The 16,370-nt window shown below is 32.7% G+C and overlaps 2 protein-coding genes across 2 annotated transcripts; one reads left to right on the top strand and one right to left on the bottom strand.

The window, feature by feature from the left end:
- The first annotated feature begins 1,611 nt into the window (after positions 1-1,611).
- On the top strand, positions 1,612-4,587 carry LOC116116752 (inositol-3-phosphate synthase). The gene is made up of 10 exons (XM_031402795.1): positions 1,612-1,946; positions 2,054-2,122; positions 2,228-2,363; positions 2,474-2,721; positions 2,826-3,052; positions 3,143-3,258; positions 3,354-3,530; positions 3,630-3,818; positions 3,903-3,965; positions 4,208-4,587. The coding sequence occupies exons 1-10, from the start codon at positions 1,759-1,761 to the stop codon at positions 4,325-4,327; spliced, it is 1,533 nt and encodes a 510-aa protein (XP_031258655.1). The 5' UTR covers positions 1,612-1,758; the 3' UTR covers positions 4,328-4,587.
- Positions 4,588-11,621: 7,034 nt separating this feature from the next.
- On the bottom strand, positions 11,622-12,857 carry LOC116116756 (FCS-Like Zinc finger 5-like). The gene is made up of 2 exons (XM_031402800.1): positions 12,450-12,857; positions 11,622-12,032 (listed from the first exon to the last, which is right to left on the bottom strand). Exons 1-2 carry the CDS (start codon positions 12,767-12,769, stop codon positions 11,864-11,866), a joined length of 489 nt encoding a protein of 162 aa, XP_031258660.1. The 5' UTR covers positions 12,770-12,857; the 3' UTR covers positions 11,622-11,863.
- Between the last annotated feature and the right edge of the window lie 3,513 nt (positions 12,858-16,370).

The following is a 16,370-nucleotide window of genomic DNA, read 5'->3' as shown; positions in this document are numbered from 1 at the left end:
AAAGGAATAAGAAACTAGAAATGACAGGAAAATTAATAACCCTGTATAATTATCATAGGTTTGCTGTAATTAATTAGTTAAACATTGTAATAAGTCAGTGGACCAGTAATGCATGTGATCCAAATCAAAGAATTATTAAAAATAACATGCATATCTTAATGAAAATAATTAAATGTTGACAAGACTGTGCCTCTTTTACAATTTTGCGAAGAATCCAAATATAGTTGTTGGAAGTATTCAATTTTTGTTTTCAATATTGGATTAAATTCAGTATCTTTGTGAGGGACCTTTGCTAGCATCTTCCATTAAAAAAAATATTGAATATTTTTCAAAAATATATTGAATATGCTATCAGTCTTCAAGAAAAGTTATTCTTTAATAATTCACTATCACAACCCTTCAAGTTAATCATAGACAAAAATACTATATTTGTGTGGAATGAGAAATCAAACTTGGATAATACCCTTAGTTCGCTCTTACTGTTCCACTACCATGTGTAAATTAATTCTAGCTTTATTTATTATACAGAAATATATAAATTGGTACTTATAACATTGCATTTATACCCTTTAATGAAAACAATCAAATTATTGAAGTAAATTTTTGCCAAAGGGGTAACGGACCCACGAAGGGATAAAAAGGCAAAAAGTTTGAAGGAGGTCCACTGGGATGTGTGGAATAGTTAAAACGGTCATAACTGGCCAACCTGACAGTTGAGAAAGGCTACTCTGACAGGTCACTTCATCGCTTGTCAAAAACAAACCAACCACAGACCAGCCAAGTGCCCTCTCCAAAACACAAAATCACTCTCCACTCGCGCGTGAACATCACATCACTCACTCTGTCACTCATGGGTCTCGGTCACCGTCACCTCACTAATTTTCCCTTCCACCAGTACCTTCCCAATCCGATGGACCCCACGCGAACGCCAGGAAAATTACAAAATATGGCCTCTCTAGATTTCGCCACTTGTAAAGTACTTTCACACGTGTCCCTCCTCTCTTCTCCTTCTCACTCGTGTCACCCCATACGTACGGTCCAATGAAAATAAAAACACCCAAATTAAAATACAAAAAGAGGATACCATTACATTCACCTCCCTAACGTTTAAATCCTATCTCAAAACCCCTTAAAATCATCTGTTAAGATTTTGCTTATCTTCAGCTATGGTATGTCATTGTTGTCCTTCTTCCATGATTCCCTTTGGAATTAGCTTGTCATTAATTTCCTTCTCCACATAAATATATACAATTCAACACATTTTAATCTGATGTGTCGATCGAAGAATTCAAAAAAAAAAAATAATAATAATAATATTTCCTAATCATGAGTAGAAACACATAAAATGGTAATATTAAGAAAGTTAGTCTATATAGTGATAGTGAGAGGTAATTCTCAAGGTATAGGTGGTTTTATGAAATTATATAAACCCTTAGGGGGATCATTTTATTAACCAAAAATAAAAGAAACACTCTCATGTGTATAATATTTTGCATGGCCAAGCTTCACTAAGAACCAAGCGCCAATAATTCATATGAGAATGGGCCACAGCCCACTAAAGTGTCGCCACGTGTATAAATTTCTCTATATATACGTCTGATTGGTGCAAGTTTAAGAAGCACAAAGGCTCAGATCAAGTGAGGAGAAGAGTTTAGTTACTAAAAACACAAAACACTTTCATTACTTTCAGCAACAAAAACAAACTCTTCTTCTTCTTGTTTTTCAAAAGTGTTTTTATTGTTTCAGTTTTGAACAAAAATGTTTATCGAAAACTTCAAGGTTGAGAGCCCCGACGTGAAGTACACAGAGGATGAGATTCAGTCTGTGTACAAGTATGAAACCACTGAGCTCGTTCATGAGAACAGAAATGGAACTTATCAGTGGATTGTCAAGCCCAAGACTGTGAAATATGAATTCAAAACCGACGCTCGTGTCCCCAAACTAGGGTTTGTTTCCAAATTTGTCAATCTTTTTCAACAAAAAGATTTGTTTTTGCTTTCTGGGTTGATTTCAAAAACTTTTTTTTGACAACATTTTCGTTGTTTTTTTATAGGGTTATGCTTGTGGGTTGGGGAGGAAACAACGGTTCCACACTCACTGGTGGTGTCACAGCAAATCGAGAGTGAGTTTCCCTATTTATGGTTAATTTTTTTCTGTTGATTATTTTGTCTTGTATGAGAATTTTTTATTGATTTGTGAGATTTATTTTTTTATTATTTGTTTTCAGAGGAATCTCCTGGGCCACCAAGGACAAGGTGCAACAAGCCAATTATTTTGGCTCACTAACACAAGCATCATCAATCAGAGTTGGATCTTACAATGGAGAAGAGATTTATGCTCCATTCAAGAGCCTTCTTCCCATGGTAAAAATGTTCAATTCAACTGGGTTGTTTTCAGATTTTCGTAAATCACTCATAATTTCAGTCTAATTTGACCCCATAATCAATATTTTTTTTTAATAATAAAACTACAGGTGAACCCAGATGACATTGTTTTTGGAGGTTGGGACATAAGTGACATGAATCTTGCTGATGCCATGGCAAGAGCCAAAGTTTTTGACATTGATTTGCAAAAACAATTGAGGCCCTACATGGAATCCATGGTCCCTCTCCCTGGAATCTACGACCCTGATTTCATCGCTGCCAATCAAGGGTCACGAGCCAACAACGTGATCAAGGGGACCAAGAAAGAACAACTTGAACAAATCATCAAGGATATTAGGTACAGAAGACTAAGAAACCAATCGTTTAATCTGATTTAATTTGTTTCCTTTCATGAATTGATTAATTAATGTGTTTGTTGGTTGGTTGATTGGTGTTAATTAGAGAGTTCAAGGAGAAAAGCAAGGTGGACAAAATTGTTGTACTGTGGACTGCTAACACAGAGCGGTACAGTAATGTGATTGTGGGGCTGAATGATACCATGGAGAATCTTTTCGCTTCATTGGATAAGAATGAAGCTGAGATTTCTCCTTCAACTTTGTTTGCTATTGCTTGTGTACTTGAAAACGTTCCTTTCATCAATGGAAGCCCCCAGAACACCTTTGTTCCAGGTAATTAAGCTTATAATTTATCTCTTTTTGATGGTTAATTTGGAAGATTATGTGAATTTGCTTGATTAACTTTGTGTTGTTTATGCTCAGGGCTCATTGATTTAGCTATTAGCAGAAACAGTTTGATCGGCGGAGATGACTTCAAGAGTGGTCAGACTAAGATGAAATCTGTTTTGGTTGATTTTCTTGTTGGTGCTGGCATCAAGGTAATGAATAATTTAGATTCTGATGAAGAATTTATCGTTATAATTGGATTGAATTATAGATTCTGATAGTGGTGATATGATTGATTAATTCTCAGCCAACTTCAATTGTGAGCTACAATCACTTGGGAAACAATGATGGCATGAATCTCTCGGCCCCACAAACCTTCCGCTCCAAGGAAATCTCCAAATCCAATGTTGTTGATGACATGGTTTCCAGCAATGGTATCCTCTATGAGCCGGGCGAGCACCCTGACCACGTCGTGGTCATCAAGGTATAATGCTCATCCCTCTCAGTCAATCTCTAGTACAGACGTCTACATCATGAGATGTAAATAAACACGAAGTAATACATAAATTTGGATGTTTTGCAGTATGTGCCATATGTTGGGGACAGCAAGAGAGCCATGGATGAGTACACATCCGAGATATTCATGGGTGGCAAGAACACCATTGTGCTGCACAACACTTGTGAAGACTCTCTTTTGGCAGCTCCCATCATTTTAGATTTGGTTCTTCTAGCTGAACTCAGCACCAGGATCCAGCTCAAAGCTGAAGGAGAGGTTGGTTTTCTTCATATATTTTACTTACTCTTTGTCTATCTTTAATATACCAAAATCTTACTATGCAAAATTGTAATTTTTCAGGGAAAGTTCCACTCTTTCCACCCTGTGGCTACCATTCTCAGTTACCTCACCAAGGCCCCTCTTGTAAGTCTTCAAGGCCCTTTTCAAGCTCTTTTACCAATCGTTGATAACTGTTGGATTGATACAAAACTATTACCAATCTTTGATAACTGTTGGATTCATAGGGTATAAGACCGTCCGACTATGGATAACTGTTGGATTAATACTGTATAAAAGATAAAAAAAACTATTATCTATCTTCGATAACTGTTAGATTAATAAAGGTCTAAGAGTGTTAACGGATGAAATTTGTTTGTTAAAAAAAGGTTCCACCAGGGACGCCAGTGGTGAATGCACTCTCAAAGCAGAGGGCTATGCTGGAGAACATCCTTAGGGCATGCATTGGGTTGGCTCCAGAGAACAACATGATTTTGGAATACAAGTAAAATATTATTCTGCAAGGAGAGAAAAGTGGAAGACTGAATGGATTTTCCCTTTCTCTTTAATCAAAGCTGTGGTTAATGTTTTCACTTTCCACTTTCTTGGCATGAATTGTGGTTAATTAAGAGTCCTATATATGTTGGTATCTTTAGTCCTGTGTAGCCCATTTGCCTTGTACCTCATTGTGGAGCAGCCATCCATCTGCTTTGTGTTGGTAAATAATATATCAAATTAAGTTCAAAAATATGTTCTTGCTATCCTGTAATATTCTATATTACGCTTTTGTTGCGTCCAAAAAGGATGGAGCCCAACAGGCCTCTCAACAAAACACAGGCCCATGGTCATTGCAGACCCTGGCTCAAGACATCACTCTTTCAAGTAGTATTATTTATAAGATCAAAAATTAGGGGTGATCGGTCTAGGTACCCGCCCTCTTCCCAAGGAATCAGAACCGGCTGGTTCTAGTTCCTCAATAGCTAGAATTGGAACCTGTTTGGGTATCCGGGAAAGTTACGAATACTCCATATTATTCACAAAAATGATAAATATACTCTATGAAAATTATAAATACACCCTTAATAGTTTACAAAAAAATTACCAATACACTTCGGGTTCCGTTGGTTTTGCCCTGATACTTGGACCTTGGTTCTATTAAAAAACTATTTCTATGCATTAAAATTTAAAAGAATTTCTTAAAAATATTCTTCTTTTTCATAAATTATGGCAGAATTCAATTTTAAACTTAATTTATAAACCTCTTTAATGATGGATCAAATTGTAATTAATTTATGGATTAAATTATTAATGATGAGGTGGATTACAAGTCACAGAATCACTTCCAAAAAATCTGGTTCACTTGAATCATATTGGTAATGACGTTAAGTTTATTTATGAGTATTTTATGGTGTAGATTAAAGGTATAATTAAGATTAATTAATTAATCTTTCCACTTGGTGCAATGGGACAAAATTAGCATAAAGTAAAATCATGTTGATGATGCAAGTAGTAAAAGATAAATTAATTGATTAAACCCAGTAAAACAAAAGAAAATTAATTAAATTAAAAGTAACTTGAAAGTCCAAAAAAGTTGTTGAACTTGATTAATTAAAGCCAAGAAGATAATTAATTAGGTAATTAATTATAATTAGTGGGCAGGCTTTGTCTAATCCTCACCAGGAAACATGGGGTTGAGGTGACACCCATAAACCCAACAGTATGCCTTGGGATTTGCCAAAGCTTAATGGATTTTTAATTACTAGTTGCTAATTAATTAATTATGTTTATAATTTTGATATTATTTGAAAGTACTGTTTTTATTATTTTTCTAAAACATTTTTAATAACATTAACAAAAGTTTTCATATTTTAGAAGTACGAAATCATGCAATAAATAACACAATTATATAAATATGCATATACATATAAAAACACGATATGTCTTTTTTATGTAAAACTTAAAAAAATGAGAAAAAACTTACTTAAAACAGTCTCAACATTTCAGTTTCGCGATATGATTAGATTATCAATAAGAAGGAAAATTTAATATTTATGTTGTTATACATGATATTTTTTCACTAAACGGTCTTATCATGTCACATTTGTATAAAATCTGCATGTATATCTAAAATCACGACATGTCACTTTAGAAGTAAAATTAAAGATTCATCACCTCAAATTTTTAACACGATAAACCTTGATAAATGAGCTTGGGTAGAGCAGCCTTAAAAGCTGACTCAAAAGAGGAGAGAATCTAACCATATATATACATCGAAAGATCAGTCCACTAAACTAATAATGTGAAACAAAAACAACTTCTAACACTCTTCTTCTTACTCGGCATGCATGGTAAGGGTCCAAACCCACCAGGACCTACCATCGCCCCAAACAAAGATGGTTCGGATACCATGATAAACAAGTTTGGGTAGAACTCACCCACAAAAACTAACTCAAGAGAGGAGAGAGTTTAACCACATACATACTATAATAGTCCATTAAATTAGCGATGTGAGACAAATATATTTTCTAAGTAATCCATCAAAAAGGGTAATTTTATAAGATGATAATTTCTAAAACCGGTGAATTTAATAAAAATAAATTTTAACACGTGATAGTATATAATATATTTTCATTGAACAATTTTATCATGTTAGGAAAGTAAGGTGGTAAGACTTTCTTGTGTAAATATTTCTCGTTACTAGTTTTTATTTTTAATTAAAATTAATTTTCATTAATAAAAACGCTCCCATCCACACACCCGTGAGGAGAGATAAATCCCGAGAAAACTTGAATTATTGGTCACAAATAGTGGGAAAGATTGACTCTAAATAAAGAATTAAGTAAAAATCTATGCAGCTTTGATGTTGAAGATTTGGTTTATATTTTTATTCGTGTTGGAATCTTATGTGACCCATAATTAGGGAGCCCTGAAAGGGATTTAAAATCTTTGTTTATTTGCTTAATTAATTACCTAATTTAATTATGAAACAATTGGAAGCTTTACAGCACTTGAATGAGTCAAATATAAGTTTATTAATTAATTAATTAAGCTTAATTTAATTAAATATTGTTTGAAAATGAGTCTATTATGTTTTCTTTTGCTTGTTTTTCATTGAAACCACATAGACCTTTGATAAAGAACCTTCAACTAATTAATTAAATAATTATGTAACCGACTTTTTACTCAATGAAAATTATTTTTATTTTTATTTTTTATTTGATCTCTTTTGGGTTTATAATTTGTTTAATTGTAAGTCATTTCTAGAAAAAGAAATGAGACTTTAATTAAGAAATAATTAAACAAAGTTATGTTAGTTTTTCTTGTAATATAAAGTTATCTTGTTTCAAGTAGTTTGGGACAAAATATTTTTCCCAAAATATTATCAAATAAAAAGATTTGAAAGTTATATATATATATTCAGTGGCGGATCCAATTAATGACTTGTGGGGACTAGAGTCCCCACTCAACTTTTGAAAAAAGTCCACATCTTATATTTATTTAAATTTTACACTTATAGAATTATGAGATTTTGGGAACAGCCCCCATGGTTAGTTTGGATTTTATTTTTGTAAAACCTTATTTTTAATCCTAGTATATATATTACATATTTTTTGTGATTTTTATTTTTATGCAAGATGATCTGTTAGTTTTTAAAAGTTTTATTATGAGTGAAAATGAAAGGAATAAGAACTGTTGGGTTTGCATTTAACTGAGGGGAGAAATCTGGGCATTTTTACATCAGAAAACTAATGTGGCGAGATCATGGTGAGAATAAGAGAATCTTATGGCAGTTTCATAATTCAAAGAAGTTGTTTTATATATAAACTAGGTTGTTTGCCAAAAATGAAGAAAAAGAGAGAAAAACCCATAAAGAAGAAAGGAAGAAGAAGCAAAGGAAAATGAAAAAGAGAAGAGAGGGAAGAATGAGTTTGGTCAGTTTTATCTATTTGATTTTTCTACACTTGAGTTAATGGTACTTGAGAACTAGATTGAGATTTATGTTATTGACATACATTCTTGTGATAAATTTGCTGAGTTACAAGGAATTGGTCATTTGGTTAAGAATTTAGTTCGGTTTAAAAAAGAAATTTTGCATATGTTGGTGTATAAGCTTGTGAAAGTTGCATTGGTTTTATCAGTTGCGATTGCGACTGTTGAAAGGGTTTTTTCTACAATGAATCTTGTGAAAAATCGGTTATGCAATCGAATGGGAGATCAATGAATGAATGATTGCTTGATCATCTATATTGAAAAAGATGTATTTAATATAATTGACAATGAGATGATTATCCAACGTTTTCATAATAGGAAAACTAGTTAGGGACACTTGTAGAAAAATTGTTTTATTTTTACAAAAATTATGTTTTTTGAAAATATTTATTTTTATTTTATAACTTTCTATTGAAGCTCATTGTAATGAAAATGAAAAAAAAAAAAAGTGCATTTATGATTGGTTTTAATTTTTTTTTTAAGTTTATATTTTGTCCCCATTGAGGAAAAATCCTAGATCCGCCCACCCATGGGTAGCCCAACAATAAGGGCCAACCAAGGGGGTTGTGCATGGCTTCATCCCCGCTTTTTAACTTGGAGTTGTGGCGGTTGGTTATTGTGAGATAACTCTCTTGAGGATTAGTTGAGGTGTGCGTAAATTAACCTGAACACCTCAGTTAAAAAAAAAAAATCTTCATTCTTTTTTGAAGATTAATAGATATAAAAAATATCAAGTGAGCATTTTATATATATATTTTTTTCAATTTTTAGCACTACTTCTATATACAAATTAAACATCTTAAGTTGATGAGAAAAACAATTACTGAACCTAAATAAAAATTTTAAAGTATTAATGATCTAGTATGAGACTGATTCGAGCAAAATCTTGACTGTATGTAAATAAAAATAAATACATGACAAAATTAAATTAATGTTTCAAAACTCGAATAAATTCATGATGTCATGGTGGAGGATTTAATCCTTTAATATATAAGGGCAGGGGAGCTAATTAGATCTCAAAAATTAAGTCTTGTTTAAGTGATTATAGTACAAGGAATCTTGTATTTAATCAAGCTCTAGTACTTCTTCATGTTAATTAAAAGTAATTTAAATAATAATTAACCAAGATCCCCTCAATAATGAATCCAACAAAGTAAAAATAAAAAATTCATCAAATTAAACAAATAATTATCTAATACTCTAATCAAATGGAGTTAATTAATTAACAATATTAATTTGATTGATCAAAATTAACCTACTGATGAGTGGTCCCAATGTGACAAAAAAACGATGGAGACTTTATATAAATTTCAAAGGGTCGCAAAAGCAACATACCAACCCCATTATTTCAATCAATATAACACTCCATGTAAAATCTCTTTCAGTATTAATTAGGGCAAAATAAGTCTAGTTGACGATGTTACAGATTCCTATATAATTATATATAAAAAAGAATATTATAAATATGTCATCGACAAGTTGACACATATATCAACCCTACAGTCAGTTCTCCGTCATTAAATTTATGAATGAGGTCTTATAACTCAGCTAGACCGGAGCTAAAAAGAACACCTTGATATGACTAAAACTATAATGAAAATGAAGATGATAGTGACAATGACTCATAATTTTATTTTTTTGGTATTTTTTCCTTTCTCGTTTGGGTTATGATTTTCATACCAATTAACCATTTGTCATTAGATTTGTTGAAGAACAAAAAAAGAAAAAAAAGAACTCAAGTTGGGACCAATAGTTTTTGGCAGGTTATATGGAATGGTCTCATCTAATCATTATACTAACATGGTGAAACTATTCAATTAAAATCATCACCACAATATTGTTAAACAATATTGTGGTGGTTTTCCATTTTAATAATAATTGTGGTTATGGTTAAATAAAAATGATCATTTATGTCGTTATTTATAATTGAACAGTCTCATCAAACAAACACGATGATTTGCTATGACATATGGTGTTTCGCTTTCGGCTTCTTGATATTTTGATTTTTCTTTTTCTTGCTCAATCCCACCTCAAGTCATGGGCAACCCTTTCAATTTCTTGTCCCTCTCACAACGTTGTTATTCCTTCAACTGTGAACCAATAACAGTTTTGTCAAGTTCTCAAAACCTTTGTTCTTTCAATCATCATAGAGCTTGAAAGCTCTCAAAGTCTTAACATTTGAACTACTTCTTTAATTAAAATATGAATTTAGTTAAATGGTATTGGAAAATGATTTATTAGTAGAAATAAATACTAAAAGATAAATTTTTAGTCAAATTTCTTATATAGAAAACTGTAAAATTTTGTTTGTAATAATTGTTGACGTCATTAAGAATACTTTACGGTATTTAAAATAACATGAACATTCATACCTAGAATTTCCATACAATTTTTTGTAGCATAATCAGGCCCTCGATGCTCAAGCAAATTATAATCTCAATAAATCAAATTAGCTTCTCTCATATATAAGAACAAAATTAATAACAAAATCATATTAATATGTAGTTAAAAATTTTGCAAAGTTATGTTGTTGTCAAAGAGAGATTAAAACCAATAAAGGAAGGCTATTATTCAATAAATGATTTCATACGGCAATGAATTTATGGGTAATTTTACTATCCGAAAGTCTTTAGTTTCGAAAGAGAAAGAGTAATTTCTGGTTTTTTTTTTTTTTTTTTTTTCAATCAATTTTCGTCCATTAGACTTTTGATTACTCGTTTAAAAAAATTGAATAATTATTTTAATAAAACTTCTTTCAAAAAAACGTGTAAACCCGTTTTCTTTACTTTCCAGCCTGATATAAGATTCAAGATTGTAATCTATCAATATAATTACTATTCTAACATCGTGATCAGAGGTATTAAATCATTTTGATCGATACAAAAATGCGCCGTGTAATAAATCGTGTCAAAGATTCATATCAAATGTCTTTTTTCTTGATGATTAACAACTTTTTCTCATCCAAATAATAGTTTAATGACATTTTCTCATCCACAGTTTTTTAAAATATCACTTTTCCACTCAAAAAAATACTCTTTCCAATTCGGCAATGAATGAAGAGTAAACTCGATCCAAGTTGTTGGAGCTTTTGAAGAAGGAATGTCAGTGAGTCTTTTGATGATGAAAGGTTGGATTTTAATTATCATGATTGGTCAGAATTTGACTTTGGAGGGACGGCTACGAAAACCGTAATCACTTGATTTCAGACGATTGGTGGGATCAGAGGGAGTAAGGTTTGAGAGGTTTTGGTTAGTAATGTTAGGGAAGAGAATAGTGTGGTGTGAGGTTGCAACGATACCAGAATTGGGCGGTTATTGGCGGGATAGGTGGGAAAGTGTCATTAAAATGTATCATTTGGGTGAAAAAGTAGTATTTTAAAAGTTTATAGATTGGAAAGTGTTATTAAACCATTATTAGGGTGGAAAAAAGTGGTTCACTCCTTTGTGGATATTCCTGAATGTCACAACTATTCACGTAACCTAAAAAGCAGATGTGGAAGCAACCAAAGAATTTCTTTCAAGATCCTTTCATTCTTTTTTCTCTCTAACATGTTCAGAACTTTATTTGGATTCAAATCCTAATGAGAGGAATATATGTATATATTTTTTTACCTATTTTTGTAAAATCAAAACAAAATACAATAAACTGAAAATTAGAACGGGAAGCAAAGCTGATGAGACAAAATAGTTAGACATGTAACCATAGGTAAAATAATATTTTACTTTTTCACACACATCTAGCTTTCACAATCCACCACCCACTATTCATCTTCCATACATAATTTTTTTTTTTTCTTTTTTTACACAATAATTCTTTTTTTTTTTCTTTTTTTACACAATAATTCTACATTCGATTCTCATTATTACCACTACCACCAACATCACCATCACCATCATCCAGTCCCGAGAGTCTCATGTAAAATAATATTAGCAAGTGGGGCGCCATTAATGGTGGAAAACGGGCATGTTACACTTCAAACTTCTTAATTCTTCAGCCGATCTCTCCTTCTCTTTCAGTTAAGTTTAATTGATTAACTCTGTCTTACTTCTTTGTCTTCAAGCTGCAGCCACCGGCTCGCTTTTACTAGACCCCTTGGAGCCCGGTGGACCTCTTGAGGATGGTTGTGATGATGATGATGATGATGATCCACTCAACTTCTCTTTTCTCTCATCTTGCTTCATTTTCTTTTCCCTGCACTCTAAACTACAAAAAGCTGTGTCCCCCCTGCACATCAAATCGTCCATTAAATTAATTCAACTTGCCCTTGCTTCTCGCTCCAATATGAAAAAAAAAATTAAAAAAAAAAAGTGTTACAGATTTGAGAAGAGTAATTAGATTATGAACAATAAAAAAAAAAAAAAGAATACAGTCTGCAGCAGAAAAAAATAATTTTCGCTAAACATCTTACCAACTCACTAGCTCACTTCATATAACTGTTAATATTCTGCGAGAAAATTTAGTAAAATATTTAACGATAAAGAGAAATTTTTTCATAGAAAATTATGAAATACTCGAGCTTGGATGCTCTTGACTTGTATTTTTCCATGTTTAAAGATAAACCGTGGGAGAAAAAGAAGAAATTTTTTTTCTTTATTTTTTTTTTGGATCTTCATACTTAAGAAAATGAAAATTGAAGCGTACCTATACATGTAAATGTCACGGCCAGGAGCGAGGCGGCGATTACAAAGGCCACAAGTTCTCAGGAAATGAGAAGTCTCCATCATGAACTCATTATTATTACTTCTCTGCAGGTTTCTCGGAGAAACCATGGAAAGGAACCGTTGATCGTAGCCGTTCATGTTCTGTGGCACAACATGAGGGACGTTAGGATGTTGATGAGGAGGATGAGGTTGATTATGATCAGAGGGCTCTGAAGAGTCCATGTTGGAGACATCAATGGTGATCCCTGTCATGCTTGTAGTTCGCTTAATCGGAGGGCGAGGACGCTTCCCCAGCAACATCTTTCTTGGGGGTTTTTATGAAAGAAATGAGAGTAGTGGAGAGTGAGAAATGTGAAGGAGAATGAGAATGAGAATGGAAGGTGAAGAGTGAGAAGATAAACAAAATGGGAAGATGGTGAGAGCGAATCTGGGCCGTTGCTTGCGGGCACCGGGTCCTATGAACCCCACGTCACGCTTTGTCTCTCTTCTTTAAATGCCAGAATCTATTGTTTTTTGGCAATGTTTGTTCCCGCTCGGTAACCTTACCGGTCTTTCGTAACCGTTAGATTATAATCCAATGGCTATTAGGATTCGGTACATTTTCTTTCTTTTTTCACTTGACTTTATGGTGTTAATTTTTTTCTTTTGAACTTGGGCTTTCACTATCATGGTATATTGAAAATAATGTTTAGAAATAGAAAAAAGTTATATTATTATATGGGATTGGAGTGTAAATTTGAAATACATTTTTTTCTTTTGTTTTTTTATATCTATGAGTGAATTAGAGATAGAATTTGGATAAGGAGAACATATTATTCCTTTAATCATCCATCTTTTTGTTTTGATATTTCAATTTAGGGTTAAAGAAAGTTTTCATTAAATAAGAAATTTTATCGCTAATCATTGTAGATAAATGAGAGAGAAGATAATTTTATGTAAATGACGCTATGTATTTTGTTTTATCCTAGAATATTATCCTACTTATAAAGCCTTGAATATAATGTGACGCGACATTACCTTATATAATTACATATACCATCTTTATTATAAACATTTATTAAATATGTTTACTTTCTTAACAATTTGATATTTATAGTATTATTTATTCTAGAATACTTTTTTTTCTACATAAAGCCGTTAAAGGCGTATAAAGTGATCCATGAGAACCTTAATATTTTTTGGTAATTGAAAATAAGAAAATATTTTTAAATAAAAATACCTAAAAAGTTTTCTTATAGCAAACAAAGGGTTGTTTAATTTCTTTGTCAACTTTTTTCTTTTTTCCTTTTCCGAATCACCCTCTCAAAACTCTTATATCAAGCCCTTTAATGGATGAATAGGTTAAATTGGGGGGAAAACAATAGGGAGTATCAGAATACCCAACCACTTACCTTCTTTTCGTCTTTCTCGTTGTTGTTTTCCATCAAATTGAAAGAGAAAATGTTTTGACATTACAGCCTCAAAAGTTATTGTTCTTTGGCTAGCAATAGCAATTGATCGAACAGGAGAACAGAAGAAATTAAATTTCCAAGAGACAAAGCTTGTCATGCATCGAAAAGGTAAGGGGTGGTGACCTAGACAGTCATCACGTATTTAGTGGCACTGTACAGCCAACTATCTATTCACTTTTCACAGTATCGTTTGGTTTGCCTTGCATTTATCATGCTATCACTTTAACCACCATTGATGTCCGTATTTTCAAGCTCCAACCCTAGGTTATCACCATTACTATTACTTTGGTGAAATGGTCTTACTTAATTATTTATTAAGTCAGTAAGACGGTAACAGTAACGATTTCATAATTTAGATTTAAGATCTAAGGGAGATGAAGATATAGTTTCAGCAGAAAACATTATCGGTTGGATACAGTTTTTAGATTCAAGATCTAAAGGATTTATGTTCTTTTTTTTTTTTTTTTTTGTTTTTTTGTAATACCGAATCGATAAATTATTGTTGAAGTCTCACACCTACTAGACACGCTCAAGTCTATTAGGTTATAAGAGAGGGTAATCCTCCTATTCAAGAAGGCCTCATTGGGTGAGGAGTCAGGCCCACCTCAAATTTTATCAATTATTAGTATGATATAGTTTTTAGATTCTATTGATGTATGACGCAAATTCTTCTATATTGTCCTTATATACTTAGGTGTTTAGTAAGGACATTTTTGTATTTTCAAGGACATCGGGTTTTAGTATATAAACTCCCTATTATCATTGGTGAGAAATCATTCTATTCCTCTTTATTCTTTTTCTTCCTGAAATCTATTGAGAAAGAGAGAGAGCAAATTTGTAATTAGACTTTCATTATAGTGGATTATTTTTCATCCTTTGCCCATGGTTTTTCCCAATTTGGGTTTCCACGTAAATTCTTTGTGTCACTTGTTTTATATTTCTCGCTTGTTTCATTTGACTTTCATAGTTTTTGGGTATATTTCATAACAAACTAGTATCAGAGCTTGGTGTAATGGCATCTACTTCAGGATCCAGCACGACCGAATTATCCTCTGAGGCTGAAATTGAGAAGTTTGATGGTACAACAAGCTTTGCAATATGGCAAGTCAGAATGATGGCAGTATTGACAAAGGAAGCTACCAAGAAGGCGTTGAGAGAGAAGGTAAAGAAGCCTAAGACTATTACAGATGCTGAATGGGAGGATATGGATGAGAAGGCCCTTTCATCAATCCAGCTAGTATTGACTTCCGATGTACTCAGAGAGATATTGGAAGTGAAGACAGCAACAGAAGCATGGAAAAAGTTGGAGAATAAGTACTAGACAAAATCTCTCACGAGCAGGCTATAGTTAAAGCAACGTCTTTACACATTGCGAATCTTAGAAGATAGTTCCTTAAATTCGCATCTAGCTGAATTTTCATCAATAATTACAGACTTAAGTAAAATTGATGTGAAAATTGAGGATGAGGATCAAACGCTTTTACTGTTATGTTCTTTGCCTACTTCCTATAAAATTTCAGAGACACTATGATTTATGGTAGAGATGATTTGTCCTTGGAAAAGGTTAAGTCAAATTTAGAAACAAAAGAAAGGATTGATAAAAATTTGGCAATTAACGAGTAATCAGAGTGTTAGGTTGTTTGTGGATAGAGGAAGAACTAATGAGAGAAATTCAAATTCAGGAAAGTCTAGGTCTAAGTCTAGACATAGGAATTTGACATGTAATTATGGCAAGAAGAAGGGATATATTAAGACTGACTGTTTTAAGTGGAACAATAAGCAGAAAGCAAATGACAATACGTCTAAGTCAAAAGAAGCAAATATTGCAGATGACAATAATGGCGAACTGCTATGTGTGAATGACACTAAACATGATTTTGAGACAAGTTGGGTCATGGATATAGGAGCCTCACAACATCTGACTCCTAACAGAGATTGGTTTGTAACCTATGAGTCATTCAATGGAAGTGTGTTTCTTGGTAATGATCACGTATGTAAGGTGGTTGATATAGGCACAATACAGATCAAGATGCATGATGCGGTGGGTAGAACACCTTCTGATGTTAAACATATTCCAAACTTGAAGAAGAATTTGATTTCTTTAGGGTCCCTAGAGAAGAATGGCTACAAGTTCAGGTGTGAAGATGGAGTGCTTAAAGTTTCAAAAGGTGCTTTGTCAGTGATGAAGGCAGAGAGATTTGGCACTTTGTATTTTCTACAGGGATCTACAGTTATAGGTTCAGCAACTGTTATCAATTCTTCATCTGATTTAGATAATACCAAACTATGGCATATGAGGCTTGGTCACATGAGTGAAAAAGGGATGGCAGCATTAAGTAAGAGGGGTTTGTTGTGTGGACAACAAATAGGGAAGTTGGAGTTCTGCGAGCATTGTGTATTTAGGAAATAGAAGAGATTGAGCTTTAGCACAACCATACACAAGACAAAGG

Source organism: Pistacia vera, unplaced genomic scaffold, assembly GCF_008641045.1.
Source record: "Pistacia vera cultivar Batoury unplaced genomic scaffold, PisVer_v2 Contig780, whole genome shotgun sequence".
NCBI classification, from domain to species: Eukaryota; Viridiplantae; Streptophyta; class Magnoliopsida; order Sapindales; family Anacardiaceae; genus Pistacia; species Pistacia vera.
This window is presented reverse-complemented; position numbering and strand designations above follow the sequence as displayed.

Excerpts from the sequence above, each read along its gene's own strand:
- LOC116116756 (XM_031402800.1), bottom strand. The coding sequence starts at position 12,769 with ATGTTGCTGGGGAAGCGTCCTCGCCCTCCGATTAAGCGAACTACAAGC. Across the intron at positions 12,033-12,449 it reads CGTGACATTTACATGTATAG|GGGGGACACAGCTTTTTGTA; the intron begins GTACGCTTCAAT and ends TTTGATGTGCAG.
- LOC116116752 (XM_031402795.1), top strand. The coding sequence starts at position 1,759 with ATGTTTATCGAAAACTTCAAGGTTGAGAGCCCCGACGTGAAGTACACA. Across the intron at positions 2,722-2,825 it reads CAAATCATCAAGGATATTAG|AGAGTTCAAGGAGAAAAGCA; the intron begins GTACAGAAGACT and ends GGTGTTAATTAG. Across the intron at positions 3,053-3,142 it reads CCAGAACACCTTTGTTCCAG|GGCTCATTGATTTAGCTATT; the intron begins GTAATTAAGCTT and ends GTTTATGCTCAG.